General features: G+C 46.0%; 2 protein-coding genes and 1 long non-coding RNA gene across 8 annotated transcripts in view; 1 reads left to right on the top strand and 2 right to left on the bottom strand.

Moving 5' to 3' along the window:
* On the top strand, positions 1-15,643 carry LOC134205707 (serine protease HTRA2, mitochondrial). Its single transcript, XM_062681240.1, has 2 exons — positions 1-1,301; positions 15,337-15,643. The coding sequence occupies exons 1-2, from the start codon at positions 160-162 to the stop codon at positions 15,503-15,505; spliced, it is 1,311 nt and encodes a 436-aa protein (XP_062537224.1). The 5' UTR covers positions 1-159; the 3' UTR covers positions 15,506-15,643.
* Positions 15,558-23,932, bottom strand: part of LOC134205708 (N-acetyl-D-glucosamine kinase) — a 23,037-nt gene continuing 14,662 nt past the window's right edge. For all 6 annotated transcript variants that reach the window (XM_062681245.1, XM_062681243.1, XM_062681244.1 and 3 more), the window contains exons 3-4: positions 16,773-17,209; positions 15,558-16,515 (exon numbers count right to left, since the gene is read on the bottom strand). In XM_062681245.1, the coding sequence (XP_062537229.1) occupies positions 15,803-16,515; positions 16,773-17,209 (1,150 nt within the window). In that variant the 3' untranslated portion in view covers positions 15,558-15,802. The remainder of the gene's footprint in view (positions 16,516-16,772; positions 17,210-23,932) is intronic.
* LOC134210239 (uncharacterized) lies at positions 19,112-19,845 on the bottom strand. Its single transcript, XR_009978815.1, has 2 exons — positions 19,337-19,845; positions 19,112-19,270 (listed from the first exon to the last, which is right to left on the bottom strand). It is a non-coding gene; the product is annotated as an uncharacterized LOC134210239 (long non-coding RNA).

A 23,932-nucleotide genomic window follows, 5' to 3' on the forward strand; every position in this document is an offset into this window, starting at 1 on the left:
GTTCTCCGCACAAAGTGTTGGTAAATAAACAGCTTCAGCATTCAAAAGCGGTCTGGTATCAAAATATTTTCCTAACAAAATCTTCCTCCCCCTGCCTTCGGTTTCCGCGCTTCGAATCAACGTTTCCGTACAGAAATTATCAGCAAGTGCAAGTGTAAAATGCAAGTGATAAGAAAAACCATTAGTCCGCACTCGACCAGCACTATCTTGAAGCTATTTGTCAGTGGTCATCCCTCGCTCGCAGTGGCGAAGGCCAGCAGAACAATCAGCACCGGTTCCAGCAGTAGCAGTGGCGATCGCAAATGGAGACGAGGTCATGACGGTAGTAAAATCCCCATCGGCGGTAGGTTTGTTGGTACTGCTCTGTCTGGTTTGATTGGTGGGCTTTATTTGCAAACAGCTGAAGATGAGCATCTCAAGACTGGAGTGAGACATTTTTCGGTGTTTCCCAGCGTTGCGGCTGCGACCCAAAGCAGCAATGATCTGAAGGGACGTAGGGTCATGTACAATTTTATAGCCGATGTGGTCGACATTTCGGCACCCGCTGTTGTATACATCGAGATAAAAGACACCCGGCATTACGATTTCTTCTCCGGCCAACCCATTACCGTTTCCAACGGGTCAGGATTCATTATCGAACAGGACGGGTTGATATTGACCAATGCCCACGTCGTGATTAGCAAACCGAATGCCATGGTCACCGTCAAACTTTTGGACGGACGCACATTCCCGGGGATAGTGGAAGATGTGGATCCAAACTCGGACCTGGCCACGGTTCGAATCAAGTGCAAAAACTTACCCGTTATGAAACTAGGTAAGTCGTCTGATCTCCGATCCGGCGAATGGGTTGTGGCATTAGGAAGTCCTCTGTCATTAAACAATACGGTAACCGCCGGGGTGGTGAGTTCCACTCAGCGACCTTCACAAGAGCTGGGTCTACGCGGCAAGGACATCAACTACATTCAAACGGATGCGGCCATCACCTTTGGGAACTCCGGTGGGCCGCTGGTGAACCTGGACGGAGAAGCCATCGGAATTAACAGTATGAAGGTGACGCCCGGAATCAGCTTCGCTATTCCGATCGACCATGCCAAGGAGTTCCTGCAGAAGGGCGCCGATCGGAGAAAAGCCAAGGGTTACAGCACGGAGAAGATTCCGGTGCGTCGGTACATGGGTATTACGATGTTGACGCTGACACCAGAGATACTGAGGGAGCTGAGACAGCGCAGCCATAACGTACCGGACAGCGTGCGCAGCGGCATATTGGTGTGGAAAGTTATTTTGGGATCACCGGCACAAGTGTGAGTATTGAATCAATGTACAAATCGATATTTGGGACGTCGAAGATCCTAGCCGTTCCTTACTTGCTTAGAGTGGTAGAGTACAGCAACAGTTGGATAACTGGGTGCTTACAGAACTGATTTTTTACTGCGCCAATTATTATAGCTCAGTTAAAAAGTACACAGGATTCTGTTCACTTCAATTTACCACCAAAATCTTTGCAACATGTTTCAAAAAATCCTGAATAAATCAAAGAAAAATCACATGATATTGAATATGCGTTAAACACTTAAGAAGATTGCAAAATTGAAAAAATGTAAATCGTGTAAAAACAGAATCCAGTGTAGTTATCTTCTTGTTTTCTTCTTCTCTATATATAAACATTAGTTTGCATTCCCTTTGAGGCAAAATAACTCACGAACGGGTTGACCGGTTTGTACGGAGGTCCTTCGTAGCTTAGCAGGTTAAAGCACCAGTATAGCGTACTGAGGATCGTGGGTTTGAGTTCCATCGAAGGGAACCTCCAATACATGTTTCAAATCAAAATCTTCCACATAATGTACATATTCACATCTGAGTCTTCAGAACATTGTAAATTAATATCCGGTTTAAAACGGTTTAATACCCGAAACAAAGACAATTAACTTTGATTGAACCGATTTGTACGGTTTTCTCACTAATCGATCCGTATTAGGATCCGCTGTGTTTGTATATATAGATTGAAAAGGAACGCCCACAAATTACGTAACGCTTAGAGGAGGGAGGGGATTGAGTGTAAAATTTTCCGTTTCCGTCGCCGTTCCGCTGAATTGCGTTTGGGGCTTTACGATCCATACACAAATTTTAGAAGCTTCATACAAAAAGTGTGACATAAGGGGGAGGGGTGGGGGGTTGTATTGAAAAGGTTCAATTTTTGGGTTACCTAATTAATAGCCATGCGGTAAGGCGCGCGACTACCAAGCAAGACTATGCTGAGGGTGGCTGGGTCTAGGCAATTTTCGGTTTTGTTAGCCTCGAACATAGTAGTCAATGATTATCATCAGCCATAGCAACTTGATAATCAACAAATGTGAAAATTTATTACTTTGTACCCAACCATCCTAGAATAAAGTCGTATTTAAAGTACAACATTTTGGCGACGAGGAATTTTTTTCAAGAATTCAACGCTTTGGAGGAAGAGCTGCAGTTCTCAAGATGCCTGAATCCGGCGACTTTCAAGTAATCTACCAGCAAATCCTGCGGCAGAATCAAGCGATGGCGGAGCAAAACACCCGGCTGATGGAGATGATGGAACGTTTCGGCAATCAAGAAAACGTTTCCAATCGGTCGGCGGGCAGCCCGGAGTTCATCATCGAATCTCTGGCCTCCAACATCCGGGAGTTCGTCTACGATCTAGACAACGGGCTCGTTTTCGACCGGTGGTACCGGAAGTGCGAAGACCTTTTCCTCAAGGACGGAGCGAAGTTGGACGATGCGGCGAAAGTGCGGTTGCTGTTGAGAAGCCTCAGCGTGACGGTGCACGACAAGTACGTCAACTTCGTGCTCCCAAAGCACGGTCAACCGATGCTGTGAAGACTTCGAGCTCAGCAAGATCACGGCGGACCAATTCAAGGGCCTGATTTTCACCTGTGGGCTCCGATCGTCGAAGGACGCAGACATCCGAACGAGACTCCTATCCAAGCTTGAGGCTAACGCGGCGGATGAATGCACTCTGGAATCACTCATCACGGAGTGCCAACGTCTGCAAAACTTCAAGCACGACACGACCATGGTGGAACACAAGAAATCGGTGAATACAATCTGTGCAGTCAAGCAGAACAAGCCTCCACCGATGACACCGAGTTCCAAAGAGAAGAAGAAGACGAATTCCGAAGGTTCAAAAACACCCTGCTGGCAGTGTGGCGAAATGCACTACGTCCGGGACACATACACGAAGCACGTCTGTCGGGACTGCAAGCAAACCGGCCACAAAGAAGGGTATTGTGGCAGCTACACGTCGAAGGCGGCACTCAAGAAGAAGCAGCACGTGAACGGAATTTTCTCCATCAACCAGGTCAGCTGCAATTCTAGACGGAAGTTCCTGACGGTGGATATCAACGGGTCTCAGGTCACTCTGCAGTTGGACACCGCGTCCGACATCACCATCGTTTCGAAGAAGCAGTGGAAGAAGAACCTGGGCTCGCCAACGACACGGACTGCCCGGACTGCGTCGGGTGACGCTTTTCATCTACTTGGTGAACTCCGATACCCAATCAAACTCGGAGGTGTCACCAAAACCGCAACTTTCTACGTGACCAACAACAGCATCAACCTGATCGGTCTGGACTGGATCGTGCTGTTCAAGCTGTGGGACACCCCACTCTCTGCAATCTGCAACCAGGTCCACGTTGCCGATGGTCAAGTCAATCAAATCCAAGTGTACAAAGCTGCGTATCCCGAAGTGTTCAAGAACGGCCTCGGACACTGCAAGAGAATGAAGGTCCGACTCTATCTCAAGCCCGATGCCAAACCCGTTTTCAAGCCGAAGCGCCCAGTTCCTTTCACGTCCATGGAGAAGATCGATGCGGAGCTGGACCGACTTCAATCGCTGGGCATCATCATACCTGTCGATTTCTCGCAGTGGGCGGCTCCGATCGTCGTAGTGAAGAAGCCCGGAGGAAAAGTACGAATCTGTGCCGATTACTCAAATGGACTGAACGCTGTCCTGGAGCCCAACCATTACCCGCTACCGGTCCCTGATGACATCTTCACCAAACTCAATGGGTGCCGGTATTTCAGCGTCATCGACCTGAGTGACGCCTATCTTCAAGTGGAAGTTGACGACGACTCGAAGCAGCTGCTCACAATCAACACGCATCGAGGTCTCTCCCGCTTCAACCGGCTCGCACCAGGAGTAAAATCCGCTCCCGGGGCCTTCCAGCAGTTGATGAACAGCATGGTTGCCGATCTCGAAGGAGTGGACACGTTTCTGGACGACATATTCGTTCGTGGCCAGCAAAACCGAAGAGGAGCACCACAAGATGCTCAACGCCTTCAAGCCTACGGTTTCGTTCTGAGGGAAGAAAAGTGCAACATTCTGCAGCCGGAGGTAAAGTATTTGGCGCACATCGTAGACGAGAACGGTCTCCGTCCAGACCCATCCAAGGTGGAAACTATTGTCAAGATGTCACTGCTCTACGCTCGTTCCTTGGTGCGGTGAATTTCTACGCGAAGTTTGTCCCGGAGATGCACCAACTGCGGTGGCCACTCGACGCGCTGCTGAAGAAGGATGCCAAATTCGTTTGGAACAGCGAGTGCCAGAAATCGTTCATGCGCTTCAAGGAAGTACTCCAGTCGGATTTGCTTCTGACACACTACGATCCATCACTAGACATCATAGTTGCTGCCGACGCCGCGCAGTCCGGAATCGGTGCCTGCCTTCTACACAGGTTCCCCGATGGCTCACTCAAAGCTGTTGCACACGCCTCCCGCTCACTCACCCTCGCGGAGGCAAATTACGGACAGATTGAGAAGGAAGGTCTTGAACTGGTGTTTGCCGTAACGAAATTCCATCGGATGCTGCTCGAACGCAAGTTCACCCTCCAGACGGATCATCAGCCACTCCTGCGGATATTCGGACAGAAGAGGGGAATTCCGGTTCACACGGCCAACCTTCAACGTTGGGCCCTGAAGCTTCTGTGCTACAACTTCGACATCGAGTACGTCTCGGAATCGCTCCAGACGTTCCTCCAGGTCTACCGAACCACTCCCGTCGTGTTCTGAATGGCAGAGCTCCTTCGCAGCTGATGCTTGGTCGAACACAAGACGGTTCTCGATCTCCTGCATCACCAACAATCGAAGCCAGTGGTTCTCAATCAACACCAAGACGAACAGTTCAACCGGAAGCATGGCGCAACCCCTCGTGGCTTCCGAAAAGGCGACATGGTCTACGCCACGGTCTACCGCAGCAACACCAAGTGGCAGTGGGCATCCGGCGTAATCATCGAGGTCATCGGACGGGTCAACCACAACGTGCTACTGGACGATTGGCATGGACGGAAGAAGCTCATCAGATCACACTCCAACCAGCTCAAGCATCGTTCCAGTGAAGCAACAACCGGCGCAGCAGATTCCACACCACTGGGTATCCTGGTGGACATGTTTGGAATTCAATCTCCTGGACCAGCTGTACAGCCCGCTCAACAAGGTCAAGCCGAGCAGGAACCACTTCCTGTTCCATCAACCTCCAACGTCCGATCCCAGGTCCAGCCACGAACCAAGGTGCAAGTAGTGCCAGCGGTTTCCAACCAAGAAGTCGAAGCAGGTTCCAGTCAACTTGATGATGTTCCCGAACGCGGTCGCATCCAGACCGACCAACCAGAACCGGAGCATGAAGAAGATAACCAGCCACCTATAGATTCCGTTCCAGAACCACCATCGGTCCGGCCACAGAGAGTGATCCGGATGCCGTCGAGATTCGAGCCATACCTGTTCTGGAAATAAGAAAGGAGGAATGTTAGCCACGAACATAGTAGTCAATGATTACCACCAGTCGCGACCCAAGCGACTAGTTCAGCCATAGCAACTTGATAATCAACAAATGTGAAAATTTATTACTTTGTACCCAACCATCCTAGAATAAAGTCGTATTTAAAGTACAACAGGTTTGGAAATTGTTTCGACTTTCTTGGGAATAAAAGTATCATCGTATCAGCCTCATGATGTACAAATGCAAAAATGGTAACTAGGCAGTTAATAACTGTGGAAGTGCTTAATGAACACTAAGCTGCGAGGCGGCTCTGTCCTAGTGTGGGGATGTAATGCCAATAAGAATAAAAAGAAGAAGATTAATAGATCTTCCCAAAAGCGGAAAATTTTACTGAGAAAGTGAAATGAACACAAGAAACACAAACCCGAGCAAAGTGATGAACTTTGTATAAACCTTAAAAATCAATTATATGGAAATGCTAATATCATCTTCCAAACTTAGACGTACATGTTCATGATAGAATTAGAGGCGAAAGTATAGAATTGATAGTTAGTTAGGATACGGCAAGCATGAAGAAGTCGATTTGAAAGCGAGCGGAGGGCAATATTTGTGATGGCACATATTGCACGACCTTCCTTCTGCCAAATTCCCGTATGGAGGGGGAGGGAAGAATATCAGTGTGGAAGCTGATATATCTCCACTGGCAGTACTCGTACCGAACAGCTCCTTTCGTTTTCAGGTCCTTGGCATAGTGAGATTTAGTCGAAATGTGCTCCAACAATCTTTGCAGCCAAACCGTCTCCTGGAATGCTTCGGAAAGGGCTACAAACTCTGCTTCTGCTGTGGACAAGGAAACGCAGGTTTGCTTTCGGCAAACCCACGATATTGTTGCTCCACAGTACTGGAACACGTACCCGCTGTTGGATTTCGGATCGGTGCGACATTCCGCCCAATCGGCATCGGCGAAACCGATCAGACCGGACGAATTACTGCTGCTGCTCAAATGAAGCTTCAAGTCCACTGTCCCCTCCAAGTAGCATACTGTTCGCTTCAGCTCGTCCCAGTCACGTTGTGTTGGACAACTCACCTTACGACTCAGGATCGAGATTGCCGCTGCGATGTCAGGTCTGCTGTTGACTGCGATATACAGTAACTGCCCAACTACCTTCTGGTACTCCAAATTGTTTGGGAGTAGATTGCCGTCCTCTTCTTTCTTGCAATATCCAGGATCGATTGGCACGGTGGACACTTTTGCGTCCTGTAGGCCGACAGAACGGACAACGTCCTCGATATACCTTCGCTGACTGATGAAGAAATCCGTTTCGGTCCCGATTAACTTCGATTCCCAAATACAACTTGACGTCGCCGAGACTGGTGATCTGGAAATTCTTCTGCAGCACTAGCTTCAACGCACCAATGATGCGCTCATCTTTACTCGCCACGATGAGATCGTCAACATAGACGAGAACGTAGCACCACATGCTACCGACTCGCTTCCTATACAGGCAGGGATCTGCCTCGCAACACTCGAATCCATCCGCTACCAGAACCTCATGAAGACGCTGATTCCAGGCACGAGATGCTTGCTTAAGCCCATACAAGGATTTCTTCAAACGGCATATCTTGCTTTCCTCGTCGCTGACGACAAACCCTGGAGGCTGCTTCATGAAGATCTCCTCCTCAAGGTTGCCGTTCAGGAACGCCGTCTTGACGTCGAATTGTTTGACACACATCTTCTTGGCAGCTACAGACATCAAAGTGCGAAACGTGGCTTGTCGCACAACGGGTGCAAAAACTTCTCCATAGTCCGTCCCGTGTCGTTGTTTGAACCCCTGCGCCACCAACCTGGCTTTGTAACGAGCTACATTACCATTTTCGTCGCGCTTCAAAGTGAACACAGGTCGACCAAATCGCAGGCATCGTTCGCTTGCATTGACGTCAGTTCTTCCTTCATCACTTTGCGCCACTCGGTGCTGTTCGGGCTGGACCACGCTTGCTTCAATGTTTCTGACTCCTCCTGAACCGAAGTTAGTGCACTGCACGCATACCGCTTTGGCATTACACCAAGGTTAGGTCTCATCGATCTTCGGGCGTATTCACTTCCATACAAGGCACGTGAACCGCCGAATTACGGCTCAACTTCATCATCGCTTGACTCATCCAGTTCATCTGGGACATCTCAGACCTCATCGTCATCGGATTCGATTTGTTCATCCGTTGGCTTCACCCGTTGGAAAGTGATCGATGGAACAATCAGATTTTCTTCCACCCGGCCTGGACCGGCCCCGCAAGAATTCAAAAAAATAACATCTCAACTTATAGTTACCTTCCTTGTTGCTTCGTCGACCAGGCCGTACGTTTTTGACACCTCGCTGTATCCGACGAATCTTTGCTTGATGGCCTTCTGATTCAGCTTCCAGCACTTCGCATTTGGCACAGACAGTACGCGCCCACGCCAAACCGCTGGATGTGTCCGAGATTGGGCTTCTTTCCGCGCCACCGTTCATATGGTGTGCCGCTGATGGACCAGTCTGTTCTGCATGTAGTTGGCCGTCATTATCGTCATTCCTCTCTCCTCGCTTTCGACGCCTTCCACGCTCGGATTTTTTCACAGCTTGCCTTCACATGACCCAACTTTTTGCAGAAAAAACACCGATCCTTATCGATCTTGGAATCTGCATAGAGGACGTCCACTCGTCAATGAGCTTACCTTTAACCATGTCCAGGGTCAGGTCCTCCTCCGGTCGAGGAGTGCACGTACTGAACTGATTAACTTTATTACTGGCCGCGCAATGCAGAACACAATATTTCGGCATATCGCACGATCGTTCTGCTGTCGGGAGATCGCAGTAAGCTGCCTTAGATAGTGATCGTGTTTTTCCTCCGCGAAAAAAGCCTCCGTCAAAATAAGAGGATTTTCAATCAAACAATAAATTCAAATAAGAAACGCTGTGCAGTGGAGTGAAAAAATATTTAAGAAGCGTTCCTGTAGATGGATTCAAGTAGTTCGAAAAAAAGTCACGAAAGAGTTGAAGCCCTTCAATACCGCACCTTGGACGACCTCACGGTCTGGTTTTACTTCCGGGGATTGGAAATCAAGTAAATGGACAATTCTTGATCCTGTGACGACTGATCCGTTTCTACTGGATACCCGCTGCTGATCATTGGATATTTTACAGCATTAGTCGTAACTGCCGTGCCCTGATGAATTTCGGAGCCGATTTATTGTGGACTTAAGAATGAACGAAAAAATTTGGTGAGCATGCTTCAATTATATTACGTTGTATTTCATTGTTGATGCCCCATACATAACCACTAAATACGCACAGGGCATCGTTTGCTGCTAATGCAGCGGATATTGTGGGAGTCCCAGATATCCGGTTCAAGCTTTAGTGGGCAACGGTGGCTCTTTTCGACCTTCTACTCCTTGAGTAGTTGCTATGAATAAGGGCGTCCTTGTGAAGTATTGCTGTACCTGTTATGAAGAACTAGTGCATCCTATTCCCTACACTCTCTGAAGAAATCTTTCTTCAGAAGTGAATCCTTTTTGTAGTGCTAGTCCTCGTAATAAAAAGGGCACCATTACGGAGCATGAGATTTGATCAAATTATTCGAAGTACTACTTAACGAACGCCCCCAGATGGGTTAGGGATAGAGGATGAAACACACAAAACACACACACAGATCGCACGATCGTTCTGCTGTCCGAAACAACAAAAAACAAGCACCGAACTCAGATCGGGCTGGTTCGCCTAGTTCAGCGGTTCTCAACCTTTTTCTTGAGAGATACCCCTTCGAACTTTTGCATTAATTGAGGTACCCCCTCTTGGCTTTCAAGCCCCTTGAAAGAATAATTCCGAGCTCTTTAAAGGGAGACTTCCGAGCCTCTTGAAAGGACCTTTTGAACCTCTTGAAAGTAGGCTTCCGGGCCTCTTAAAACGAGACTTCCCAGCCTTTTAAAATGAGGCTTACGAGCCACTTGAAAGAAAATGTCCGAGCCTTTTGTAAAGAGTTTTCTGAGCCTTTTGAAAAGAGCCTTAAGAATCTCTTGAAAGAAGGAGCCTTCTTAGCTTTTTGAATGAAGGCTTCCGACCCTCTTAAAAGGAGCCTTCCGAGTCTCTTAAAATCAGGCTTCCGAGCCTCTTGATAAAAAGCTTCTGAACCTCTTGTAGAAAGGCTTCCAAGCCTCTTCAATAGCGGCTTTCGAGTTAATTGAAAGGAGGCTTTCTTTGCATCTTGAAAGAACGCTTCTGAGCCTCTTGAAAATACGTTTCCAAGTCTCTTGAAAGTAGAATTCCGTGTGAGGCTTCCGAGCTTTTTAAAAGAAGGCTTCCGAACCTCTGGAAACTAGACATCCGGGTCTTTTTTTTTTCAAAGGAGGCTTCCAGGCCTCTTGAAAGGAGGTTTCCAGGCCTCTTGAAAAGAGGCTTGCTGCCCTCTTGAAAGGAAGCTTCCTGACCACTTGAAATGAGGCTTCCAGGCCTCTTGAAAGGAGGCTTCCAGGTCTCTTGAAAGGAGGCTCCCAGGCCTCTTGAAAGGAGGCTCCCAGGCCTCTTGAAAGGAGGCTTCCAGGCCTCTTGAAAGGAGGCTCCCAGGCCTCTTGAAATGAGGCTTCCAGGCCTCTTGAAAGGAGACTTCCAGGCCTCTTGAAAGGAGGCTTCCAGGCCTCTTGAAAGGAGGCTTCCAGGCCTCTTGAAAGGAGGCTTCCAGGCCTCTTGAAAGGAGGCTTCCAGGCCTCTTGAAAGGAGGCTTCCAGGCCTCTTGAAAGGAGGCTTCCAGGCCTCTTGAAAGGAGGCTTCCAGGCCTCTTGAAAGGAGGCTTCCAGGCCTCTTGAAAGGAGGCTTCCAGGCCTCTTGAAAGGAGGCTTCCAGGCCTCTTGAAAGGAGGCTTCCAGGCCTCTTGAAAGGAGGCTTCCAGGCTTCTTGAAAGGAGGCTTCCAGGCCTCTTGAAAGGAGGCTTCCAGGCCTCTTGAAAGGAGGCTTCCAGGCCTCTTGAAAGGAGGCTTCCAGGCCTCTTGAAAGGAGGCTTCCAGGCCTCTTGAAAGGAGGCTTCCAGGCCTCTTGAAAGGAGGCTTCCAGGCCTCTTGAAAGGAGGCTTCCAGGCCTCTTGAAAGGAGGCTTCCAGGCCTCTTGAAAGGAGGCTTCCAGGCCTCTTGAAAGGAGGCTTCCAGGCCTCTTGAAAGGAGGCTTCCAGGCCTCTTGAAAGGAGGCTTCCAGGCCTCTTGAAAGGAGGCTTCCAGGCCTCTTGAAAGGAGGCTTCCAGGCCTCTTGAAAGGAGGCTTCCAGGCCTCTTGAAAGGAGGCTTCCAGGCCTCTTGAAAGGAGGCTTCCAGGCCTCTTGAAAGGAGGCTCCCAGGCCTCTTGAAAGGAGGCTTCCAGGCCTCTTGAAAGGAGGCTTCCAGGCCTCTTGAAAGGAGGCTTCCAGGCCTCTTGAAAGGAGGCTTCCAGGCCTCTTGAAAGGAGGCTTCCAGGCCTCTTGAAAGGAGGCTTCCAGGCCTCTTGAAAGGAGGCTTCCAGGCCTCTTGAAAGGAGGCTTCCAGGCCTCTTGAAAGGAGGCTTCCAGGCCTCTTGAAAGGAGGCTTCCAGGCCTCTTGAAAGGAGGCTTCCAGGCCTCTTGAAAGGAGGCTTCCAGGCCTCTTGAAAGGAGGCTTCCAGGCCTCTTGAAAGGAGGCTTCCAGGCCTCTTGAAAGGAGGCTTCCAGGCCTCTTGAAAGGAGGCTTCCAGGCCTCTTGAAAGGAGGCTTCCAGGCCTCTTGAAAGGAGGCTTCCAGGCCTCTTGAAAGGAGGCTCCCAGGCTTCTTGAAAGGAGGCTTCCAGGCCTCTTGAAAGGAGGCTTCCAGGTCTCTTGAAAGGAGGCTCCCAGGCCTCTTGAAAGGAGGCTCCCAGGCCTCTTGAAAGGAGGCTCCCAGGCCTCTTGAAATGAGGCTTCCAGGCCTCTTGAAAGGAGACTTCCAGGCCTCTTGAAAGGAGGCTTCCAGGCCTCTTGAAAGGAGGCTTCCAGGCCTCTTGAAAGGAGGCTTCCAGGCCTCTTGAAAGGAGGCTTCCAGGCCTCTTGAAAGGAGGCTTCCAGGCCTCTTGAAAGGAGGCTTCCAGGCCTCTTGAAAGGAGGCTTCCAGGCCTCTTGAAAGGAGGCTTCCAGGCCTCTTGAAAGGAGGCTTCCAGGCCTCTTGAAAGGAGGCTTCCAGGCTTCTTGAAAGGAGGCTTCCAGGCCTCTTGAAAGGAGGCTTCCAGGCCTCTTGAAAGGAGGCTTCCAGGCCTCTTGAATGGAGGCTTCCAGGCCTCTTGAAAGGAGGCTTCCAGGCCTCTTGAAAGGAGGCTTCCAGGCCTCTTGAAAGGAGGCTTCCAGGCAATATTGATGCAAATTTGGTTGCTGCGACTTAATTGTAACTGAATCTGGTCGTATAAATGTTGCAGTGATCTATTTGAAACATGGGTGTTGCTCGGAAAGGTGCCCACCAGAGTAAACGCGACGTGTGATGCGACGCGACTCACGCAAAGGAATAACAATTATTATCAATGAACTGTCACCTCACGTTGCAGCGCATGGTCACGGCTATTCTGGCTTAGCATAGTATAGCATATGGTCACGTCTATTCTGGCTTCACCCCAAAACAGAAAAAAAATTCTTATTTTAAAGCACGCCTTGATTGAGGAATCAAATAGGGACCCACGCATTTGCCCGGAATAAGGCTATTAAGTCAATGATTCCTTCTTTTAAAACGCGTATTTCCCTGAATAGAGGAAATAAGTCTTTAATTTTAATAAACACTCGTTTGCCCTACATAAGGCACAAGAATATAAAAATTAGTAAATAATTCTTTCTTCAAGGGCACGAATTTGCCCGAAATAAGGTTAACGAATGATTCCTTCTTTTAAAATACGCATTTGCGCGTGACTCACACATTTTCCTAAAATTCGCCTTCTTTCAAATCACGCGTTTGCACGGAGTATAGCAAACAAGTGGATGATGCCTTCTTTTGAAATATGAATTTATCCACAATAATAAAAATCCACAGGTTCATTGGATTAAATTGAATTAAATTTACAAATACTGCCGTTACACGCATAACTGTCTTATGTAAATAGTAATCCCAGGGGACAAATATACGTATGATGGCAGCATAGGAGAATCCACATAAAGGTTTCCATAGGCATTTGCCATCATAATTTAACGCTTCTAGAAAAGCACTAACTTTGCTCAAAAAACAGTGTCAGTTTGTGTCTTATTGTAGGTTCTACATTTGCTCCTGCAAAGTTCGCTTATACCAATTAAGAGCGACCATTCATGTCATTCGAAAAACGGCGGGAATAATAAGGTACTTTGGTTTAGGCTTATAACAGGTGGCAACTCAAAAAAAAAATGAATGACCTCAATACTTTTCTATCAAAATAATAATGCTTTCACAAAAATATGACACACACTTTTACTCCAGCATTGCCTAACATGCTGTCGAAACAGAAAGAATTGCGGCGTGTTTTGTAAATTTTATCAAGCGAACCAAGATCATGGGAAAAGTACACGGTCGAACATTTTAACCGTGAAAATGTTTCAAAAACTGTCATAGCATTTTTTGGTCAACTAAGCTCCAAAATCACGGTCAACTAAGGCCAAAATCACGAAGCAACTCATAAGCAGGATTAGAAGTACCATTCCAAAAATCGATGTGGTAGAGCCATCCAGCGGTCATGAGCAGCACGGCGAAACCATGGACCATATTCTAATATTCATTTGTTTAAGTTTGAAGACAAAGGACAACTATTTGTATAACATAATATATTATATCAGATTGAGCTGTACTTCTTTGTAGTTTTTTTTTCACGGAGCCATTCTTTCCATTTCAGTTTTTTAGTTATCAAAATCTTTTTTTATTTATTACAAGAATCTTTTAAAGGTATGAAAAAAAAATCTGGGATATGGTGCGTTCTGGGGTATGGTTTTCTGGGGAATGGTACATTCTGGGGAGTGGTTTTCTAGGGAATGGTTTTCTGGGGAATGTTATAGAATCGTTGATGACTAGTCCAATTCGTTTAGCTTCTCTTTTCAGTCTGAAGTAAGCTTCCTCCATCTTCTCCAAATTACGTGCCATAATATCAATGTCGTCGGCGAACCCAAACGGACTTCGTGAAAATCGTACCACTCGTGTTAATCCTTGCCCTTCGTTTTACTCATTTCTCATCACTCACTTTCCATTTGACTTGTTCAGCTAAATGACTTCCTCAGTCAAATGGAATAAGCCTAATAAGCGTTTCGGCTACATGGAATTCAGTTAGGTGACCTTTGACCTAACGTGTTATTTGTTGGGCAGAGCCAAAGAACCTCCCACAGAGAATAACAATACTAGAGTTCCCTCTCGCTCCACGGCAGGCTACTGACTGAAACTTCTGCCAGCAGCTGCAGCAGTTCTCTTTTTTTCAACAACAGGTATCTATATATTCTGTTTTCTGGGGAACGGTACATTCTGGGGAATGGTTTTCTGGGGAACGGTTTTCTGGGGAATAGTATAGAACCGTCATCAACACATCGAAGACGAAGTACATGACAATGTAAGCATAAGCTTGTATCGGTGGTAACGAAATCGAGGTGGTTGAAGAATTCGTGTACTTGGACTCATTGCGGTAACCTCCGATAACCAGCAAAGAAATTCGGAGACGCACCATGGCAGGAAATCGTACGTACTTTGAACTCTGCAAAACGCTTCGATCGAATCGAGTTCGCCGCCGTACCAACCTGCTTTTTTACAAAACGCTTATTAGACCGGTAGTTATCTACGGACACGAGACCTGTACGATGCTCGTGGAGGGCATGGAGTTTTTGAAAGCAAAGTACCATCTATCGTGGGGTGCGAATGGCAAACGGTACGTGGAGGAGGCGAATGAATCACAATTTGCATCAGCTGTTGGGAGAACCATCCATCGTTCATACCGCGAAAATCGGAGGACTGCGGTAGGCCGGGCTCGTAGCCAAAATGTCAGACAGTAATCCGGTGAAAATGATTCTCGACAAACGATCCGGCGGAAACAAGAAAGCGAGGTGCACATCGAGCAAGGTAGATCGATTAAGTGATGAACGATGACTGCGTGGTTGGCGACGTGCAGCCTTGGACCGAGCTGAATGGAGAAGACTTTTATGCACTACACAGGCCACTCCGGTCTTAGTCGGAAAATAAATAAAAATGCAGTGGGTGGAAGCGATGTGTGTACTCTTCTAAAACGGCCAATATTCCCGACAGATCATCGGTATCGTAAATTTTCTAGTGAGAACAAATTAGTAGTGGGTCATCGCTCTCACCAGCAGTCTGGAGGTCGTACAGCAAAATCGTTCAAAGAGGTCTCTTATATTTTAGTCTTCATGCCCTCAGATACATTCAATCTACTCTACAAGCATTCTAAGTAGTTGAAACAATGACCCATTTTCACCCCCATTTGACCCATTGTCACCCCCGACGACGGTAATTCAATACTAATGTTTTGTTGAGTCCGCTGCCTAATGATATTTAACGTTATCAAAACTTGTTCCTTCGGTAGATTCGTCACAATTCAATATGCAAAGTATCCTGTTTATTTTTTCCTCTTTCTTTCGTGTTCCCCAGAGGTGGCCTCTATCCGGGCGATATCATTACCACCATCAATGGAAAGGCCGTAAAGAACTCCGGCGACGTGTACGAGCTGCTTTCGGCGAAAGATCGCGTGCTGAACATCACCATCTACCGTGGAATCGAAGAAATGAAAGTTCAAGTAACTCCCGAGGATCCGGAGTAGAACGAAGTCGAGACAACAGCACCCATTTTGTATAGGACATCAAACGGACGCATTGTTCTGACGCATCATATAATTTATTTTAATTATAAAACACAGAATTGTATATTTTGTTACACTGCCTGTGAAATATATATTTTTTACAACAATTCTATTATACAGCGATGTGCTTATTCAGTGAAATAACCTAACGATAAAATTGGTGCCTACGTAAAAATCTCAGTTCTCAGGGTACACTTAGTATGATAATAGTACGCGGCTTTGCAACCCGCTAGCAGATCAAGGACAAGGAAGCTAAATTCAGTTGCCGTTAGTGCCATTGGTGGTACCATTCGTCCCATTCTTGGCCGTACCATTCGATCCATTAACTGCTCCATTTTTCGTACCGTTCGTCACCCCATTCTTGGTCCCATTTGTGGTGCCATTCGTTCCATTGCTGCTTCCATTCGTGCTGCCATTGACAGTCGCCCGATGACCGTAGAATACCTCGTAGTTTTTGGAATAATCTCTCGGCAGTTCCAGTTTTAAGGTATCCGCAGCCAAGTAAGCCGCACCCAACGCCATGGTGTTGGTCAACTTCAACAGGTTTAGATCATATTTAAATTTGGAACTCTCCAATTCCCTGGTGAATCCCGGTTCCAGCAGTTCCCAGCTAAGCCACACCGATCCAACGCACACGATGTCCAATTTGCCGCATTTGCTGATCAGCGTCGGGCTGATTCGGGGCGATAGAGCACAAACCGATCGGGCAAGCTCCGCGCCAGCATCGTCGAATAATTTTGTGCACAACGGATCCGCCTCTTCGCGGGCACATTTGGCAAGTTTGGCACACAGTCCGGAAAAGGTGGTTTTGCAAAATTTGGCATAACAATAGTCCAGTAGGTCCGATCGGGTCTCAACTCCAAAGTGTTCGCGAATTAGCTCCCATACTCGCTCTACGCACAACTTGCTTCGACGAAGGTTGTCCTCGTGGTCGAAAACGATTTTGATTGCGTTTTTTGAAATCCACCATGCTGCGAAGAATAAAGGAAATTTGTGCTCAGTCAATCGTAGTTTCATTCATACAGCATTATTTTTAGTAAGCGTTATATTTACATATGTAGTAAAATAGAAATCATAAACTAAGAAACAAGTATAAGAAAGAAAAAATAGAATGGAAAACATTTATAATAAGGCAGAATAGAATACTCAGGCAAGAAATTAAACATTAAATATAGAAAAAGTACAAAGAGTAAAACAAGCGAGAATCGATAAAAAAAATTAAACTCACCACTCCCTTCGTCGCCAATCATGTGACCCCATCCGCCGCAGCCATACGTACTACCATCAGGATTCCGCAGCAACGTGTTGGACCCCGTTCCCGAAATGATGACCATGCCTCCCACATTCGAAGCGGTTGCAATACTACCGATTGTGTCGCTCCCAACCGTGTAATAATCTGCCACATCCGGGTAGTGTGTCTTCAAGTGGTTTTCCAGCTCCTTGTTGGTGGCATCCTGTTCGGCTCCGCTCAAGCACAGTCCCATTGCCACCAGTCGATGGTGCTCAGGGATGTTTGCCTGGGCTTTGGCTTCCCGTGCCATACTGTTGATTCGTTTGGCCACCTCTGGTATACCGACCATCCAGTGGTTGGTGCTGGGACCTTTGGCGGATGCCACCACCTTCCCGGACGGGTCACATATCACCAGTTTGGAGTGCGTGGCACCACTGGAAATGGAAGGAATAGAAATTCACCATTATTGCATCTGTTGTATTGTAGCATCAGCATTATAATAAGACTGTTCCATTATACAAAAGCGCATCTGTGATGCTCTTTTATTATAACTCTTTCGATCACACATATCCATTCCATACGTTACATCACGTTTTGAAACGATGATGCATGGAGCATAGATGGTGTGATCCATCACACGATAACAATCTCCGATGAAAAGGCGGTTAATCAAAAGTGGCTCCATTCTCACTGTTGAACATTATTCAATTACCCGCAATTGAATGAAATGGGACATGACAATTGTACGAATATGACTTGCTGTATGTCAATTTTCGTTTACCATATTTTATATTTTAAACTAAGTGACAATCCACAATTGATACAGAATTCAGCAATATGTCTTTTGTTTCTGAATAGCTGGTTCTGAGGACAGTTGTTAGGACTTGTTCTTGAAATAAAATTTACGCTGCTGATTTTTCAGGTAAACAGATTGAAACTAAATTAAATTTATCAGCTATTCACTCTTTCATTCATAAATAATTAACTCAATTGTATAGTACGATATTTGTCTATTAATTCTGATTTTACTTATTCCTCTTTGTCTACTTCTTCAATGGCCTCTATTGATTTCCATAGTTCTTAGTTGAGAACTTCTCTATGCCGGTCATTGCATGAATATTGTATATCTTGTGTGGAAATACTCAAAAACATCTTTGTCCGAACTAAGAATCGAACTCGCCATCTTCTGATTGGCTTGGCTCGCAAGGCTAACCAGGGATTCAACTTAGAATCCATTTTACATTCTACAATAACCTTAAACTCATGACAACTACTAACAGTTTTCATCCAAAGTATTCTATTTCCATACTTTTTACACTCACACTGATGACGTGTAAGGCCGTTGAGATAGAAATGCGTATCCGTAAAGTGTGAAGATTACAACGTTTCTCTTCTGCACTTGTTACACTGTACCATTGTTTATTGCAATGGATACGAGCCACTAGCTTAGGGCCGATGTCCACGTAGCGGTTTTTCAAGCTGCGTTGACGCAGCGTTACTCGGCGTTGAATCAGGCTATGAATGCACACGACAAGCGGTAATTTGCCGCAAAACTTCTAACGTCAAACCAATCTGTCACGCCAAATGTCATCCGCCTGCCAGCTGTTGTCAGTTTGTCATTTTCCATTCTGTTCCAATATGAATCGAGTTATCGATTCACATAAAGACATCAAACGTGAAATATGTAAAGAATTACAAATTTAAAAGTTTGATTTTGATTTGTATGAAGCTCATTGCCCTCGAACAAGAATCAATGGGTAATGCTATTAAAAACATGTCATTAGCTTTTACCTACATATATGATGGCAGACTAGAGCAAGTAACTCAGTATTTTCCCAAAATAAAAAGTTCCATTGATACTATCTAGTAGAGAGTAGAAAAATCAATTCACTGTCGATTCAAAAGTCACCCATTATCTACTTCTAAAATGAAAAGTTCGAACTTCCGAAATTAATTGTAGAGCTGTGAAATTGAAATCATGCCACACAATCCGAAAACACGTTTTCAATACAGAGAGGCAAAAATTTGGCATTGCTTTGCTTTATCCCAATGTATTTTCTACAATTATAATAAATAATTATTGTTATAATTTCATAATGTTCTTTATTCTTTATTTCCAACTTAAATTTATTACTTCATTGGGTTAGATTAATCTTGAATAATTGTGGATCCAGACATTTAATTGTTCTTATCTTGAATCCATCATATGTTGTCTATGGGGTACGATTCTTTAATCATTTAATATATCGGCTAGATAGGGACGAATCATTATTTTGTTCTGGAATAAAAATTCAATAAACATTTTGGTCAGATACTGCAGCCGATTTTCACTCCACTGTAACACGGACCGACCGCAATAGCGTTGTCCCACAACACTAGAAGAGTCGCACAGATCCCGGAGTCTTACTGTGGCTCGCCACCATCTCATCATGTGGTCCCGTTTCTTTTTACAATCGCAATCCACATTGTTTGACGACATCCTTCCGTCAACATTCCTAAAAACATGTTTATCTATCAGCAATAGAAAAGCTAACATATAGGAATCTCGGTATCGAACTTACATTTATTATTCTTCCCATGGAACTGGTATCGCCTGCCTTGGTGTAGGGTCCCGCGGAATACACTTTGTTGGTTAAATTTCGTCTGCTCCGTCATTCAGTCCAAAACTGTCACATCGCTGTCTGTTCGGAAATCAATTTATTCTGATAAAGTTGGTACAATCAACGTCACTATCGCACACATATTTCGGTTGACTTTAACACTATTCGCTAGCCTGGGATGTTTGCTTGTCACTTCTTTCCAAAGGTGTGTTGATCACGGCTGGTATTAACATAGGAGCGAAAGAAACATTTGCTGCTCCGAACTATTACTAGCACTATTATTTAAAAAAGTTAGATTTGAAACGTTTTGTTATTTGCAAACTAATTTGCGAAACCAAAATGAACTGATTTGCGAAGTATTTTTGTTTGTTTTGATTTCGCTCTGACAGATTTTTTTTTTTTTTTTTTTTTTAATCTTTATTTCTGTGTTTTTTTAATCTACAGATTAAGTTCAACACCAAAAACTCTGACAGATTCTTTCTGCAGATTTTCCCATTAGAAATCTTGTTGGAAAGAAAAAGAATAGAGAAATGTCAAAAACTACTCGCGTGCACGCTGCGTTCCTGTGGGGAAAAGCGGTGACTTTGCGGTAACTTTCGCCGCAAATGAGACGCGAGTCGACGCCGCGTTAACGCAAGTGCGTGTGCATGATTCTATGTGATGTTGGGTACTTCCTGCCGCAAATGCGTGGACGCCGCGTGCACGCAAGTTCAAAACCGCTACGTGGACATCGGCCCACGGCTCCTAACAGCATTTTTCTCGTCTGTCACTCGCTCTGGCACTCTTCTTCAAATTAACCCATTTCGTTGTCGTCGCTGTGCATTGCCAAGCTATCAGTACACTGTTTGTCATAATGACAAATATTTGTCAAGTCAGCCTGATATCCATGTCGATTGATGGTCAGTCCGATAGATATCCGGATAAACTTGACAAATATTTGTCATCATGACAAACAGTGTACTGAGGGCTTAACACTTCCTGCGCTGTTGTAGTCACAGTTTCGTGGATATTATCCCACTTATTCGCTCGTCCAGCTTTTGGCGATACTGTTCAGCAACCCCTTCAACTGCCATACGTTGGATATTGAAACGTATCGTTCTGTTATTTCCAGGTGGGTGGCACGACGCCATGTGTTTGCAGCCAACATCTCAATGTAAAATTCATGATTGTATGTGTTTTGTTTACAAACATCACATTTGATTCTCATTAGGATACAGAACTGTCAGTGGGATACGGTCGCGCAATGTTGGCTGCAAAACAAACCTATTGTGTGAGATAGGGATGCCACCGGGCTGGTTATTTCGTGAATTCGTGACGCCCGAATTTTTGCATTATACAAGATAGTGATCCGAGTCAACGTTCGGGCCTCTTAAGGGACTTACATCTATAATATCCCAGAAATGCCGTCCATCAATATAGACTATATGCGAGCAAGTGTCGCCACTCGAGTGTTTCCAGGTGTATTTGTGGATATTTTTACGTGTGAAAAAGGTAGCGCTGATTGCCATCCCTCTAGCAGCAGCAAAGGTCACAAGTCGCAGACCATTATCGTTGGCAGCGGAATAAAGGCTTTCCGTACCAATGTCAGAGTGTAGACTTAATCAAGACAATCATAGAACAAGTGTGCGATCATCAACGTCATCAGTCTTATCATTCGTTAGGGCATATATGCAAATCAGGCTGCAGTTCATTCTCAACACTCAAACTCGGTCGCTTAACGGCTTCCACATGATAACTCGCTTCATCTGCTTCCTGATCAGAGATCACCACGTTCTGCTCTATAGATATGGTATTTTAATGAAGTGTTTGCGGTGGATGTTGGCCCGTTACAGAAATAATACAAATACGATCGCGAATTACGAACTTCGAGCATTTATTGTGAAAGAACTTGTTGATCACAAAAACTTAAAATATTGGTTTGTTTACATCTAATAAAAGAACATGGTATCTTCAAACGTTATCATAGGTTCATCATTTAAGGGCGAACACTGCCTACACTAACACCAGGGAATAATAACTTATGAGTAGTTCCTGCTAACAATGGAATCCACTGCTCGGAATTCACGTTCTCCGGTTTTGGGCCACCGTATTTCCTGGATTACTGCCACGCTTACACCACTCTTCTGGCAGCTAACGGGGTCTTATTGAAGTACGGAAACCAGTCAACACAAGATCGTATAGGATGTCACATAAGATGCTAAAGTGCTCGGCGCTAGTCGGACGGGAACGGTTGACATTTCTCTTTATCATCCAATCTGCCACGAAGTAAAAGAAAAACAAAAACACGGCAGCCGCAGCAGCAGCCACGACCAAGCAGACGACAGTCAGCACATGATTTTATTATTTTCTCTCCCCACAATTAATGTTTCTGTACGCTCATTTCACGACGTATGACCGTTTTTTGGTGGTAAATGATTATTTCTTTACTCCTTGCTCATTTTAGAGACTAGAACTAATTAATTAGTACCAACGGCTAGCATTCTTACTAGGCTTTGCGCCACAGGCAATTAAACTCGATTCTGTTCTGTTTGCGCTGCGCACGAATCGAAACAAGAAATCTCCTGACCGCACAGACGACTCGACTCTCACGCAGCAGCAGGCAGGAACATACAAACAGTTTGCCTCATCGGTAAAAAAAATGTCACAATGAGGCGTACATTTTTTTTGGAAAACTGTTTCGGTTTGTGCGGTGCGTGAAATTTGACCGGATAAAATGTAAACATTCGCATAATCACAGTGTTTTACTGTACATTTCCCAACACTGGATCAATGCTAGTTCCAGAAATCTGTTGACCTATCCAGTTTTCCGCGAGCGGTAATGGCCGCCAGCTTACCTACGGGTTAGTCTCTGATTTGACATTTCTGGGAAGTCAACTGCACCCACCACTCCGAGCATTCTGACCAATGTGGCATAAAAGAAGGTGCTGATTAAGTGAATTCAAGCCTTTTAATGTACCACATTGATCAAAATGCTCGAACGGTGGGTGCAGTTGACCTCCAGAAATGTCAAATCAGAGACTAACCCGTAGACAAGGTGGCGGCCATTACCGCTCGCGGAAAACTGGATTGAGAAGGGGTGGCTGTTTGGTGGAAGGAGCACCCTGCGCACAAACAGAATTGGGATTGCGGATGATGGACGAGTAGTGGAGCCACTAACGCTAGATGATTTGAGAAAAGCAGTTCAAGAGCTAAAGAACAGTAAGGCAGCTAGGAAGGACGAAATCTCGCCGAGCTTCTAAAAGTCGGGAGTGACAGACTGAATGAAAAAATCCACCAAGTGATTGAAATGATTTGGAAGGGTGAGGAAATGTCTTCGAGCTGGTTTGATGGCCTCATATGTCCTATCTCCAAGAAAGGGCACATACTTGATTGTGCTAACTGTCGCGACCGTCCTCTGACATGTCCATGCTCTGAATATCCGTGCTAAGTAAGCCGGACCACTTACTGCAGTGAGGTAACTCTTAAAAACTCACTGCAGTAGCGCTCGAGGGATGAGCTACGATTCTGATAACTTTGCGGCTGCTGCTTCTTGCTACTGGGTCGGAATGGCTCGACGGATGAGCCTCGGTTCGGCTGGCTTGCCGATTGCTGGGCTGGATGCGCCCCGTTTGGCTGGCTTGCGCTTCGATTCGGCTGGCTTGATGGCTGCTTGGCTTGATGCGCCTCGTTTCGCTGACTGTTTGACGTCTACTGCAGTGAGGAAACTCCTAAAAACTCACTGCAGCTCGTGGAATGAGCTACGATGCGGCTGGCTTGCCGGCTGCTGCTTCTTTCTGATGGGTCGGAATGGCTCGACGGATGAGCCTCGGTTCGGCTGGCTTGCCGACTGCTGGGCTGGATGCGCCCCGTTCGGCTGGCTTGCCGGCTGCTTGGCTTGATGCGCCTCGGTTCCCTGGCTGTTTGACGTCTACTGCAGTGAGGAAACTCTTGAAAACTCACTGCAGTAGCCGTCGTGGAATGAGCTACGATCCGGCTGGCTTGCCGGCTGCTGCTTCTTGCTGATGGGTCGGGATGGCTCGGTTCGAATGTTGACGTTCGTCGTAATTCTCCGTGATGCTCTGCAGCGCATGCAGTTTTATAGGCAGTAATCTTCGGATATAGTTTTATAGGCAGTAATCAACGGACCAGATGTTTACCCTGCGACGAATCCTTGTATATTCCGAGAATCATTGGTGTACATCGTAGAGCAGTGGAAGAGGCTTTCGTTCCTTTTAAATGGGAGAGCGAGTGGAAAAATAGGACTGATAATAAACTCTGTCAAAACTAAGTACCTGTTCAACACAGGTCCTGTTGGCTGGCAATCCAAACCGCCCCGAAGTGGAAACGTATGGGATGCGATTTGAGGATATCGACGAATTCAAATATTGTCAGATTTTCTGGATATGATACACTGCGCGGCGTTTGTAATGTTCCCAAATGGGTACTTACACAACACTTCACGCGGCGAATGACTGTCAAAAGGTACGGTCGCGCCAAACGATACACCGTAATGCTATTCACCCATAAGAATCAAGTAAACGGGGTGCATAAAGCGCGGCGGTACCTTTCATGAAAGGT

The sequence above is a fragment of the Armigeres subalbatus genome, chromosome 1 (genome assembly GCF_024139115.2).
Source record: "Armigeres subalbatus isolate Guangzhou_Male chromosome 1, GZ_Asu_2, whole genome shotgun sequence".
Taxonomy (NCBI): Eukaryota; Metazoa; Arthropoda; class Insecta; order Diptera; family Culicidae; genus Armigeres; species Armigeres subalbatus.

What these genes read in the sequence shown, in the direction of transcription:
- LOC134205707 (XM_062681240.1), top strand. Translation starts at nt 160, where the DNA reads ATGCAAGTGATAAGAAAAACCATTAGTCCGCACTCGACCAGCACTATC. An exon ending in TTGGGATCACCGGCACAAGT is followed by an intron (nt 1,302 to 15,336) that starts GTGAGTATTGAA and finishes CGTGTTCCCCAG; the next exon opens with AGGTGGCCTCTATCCGGGCG.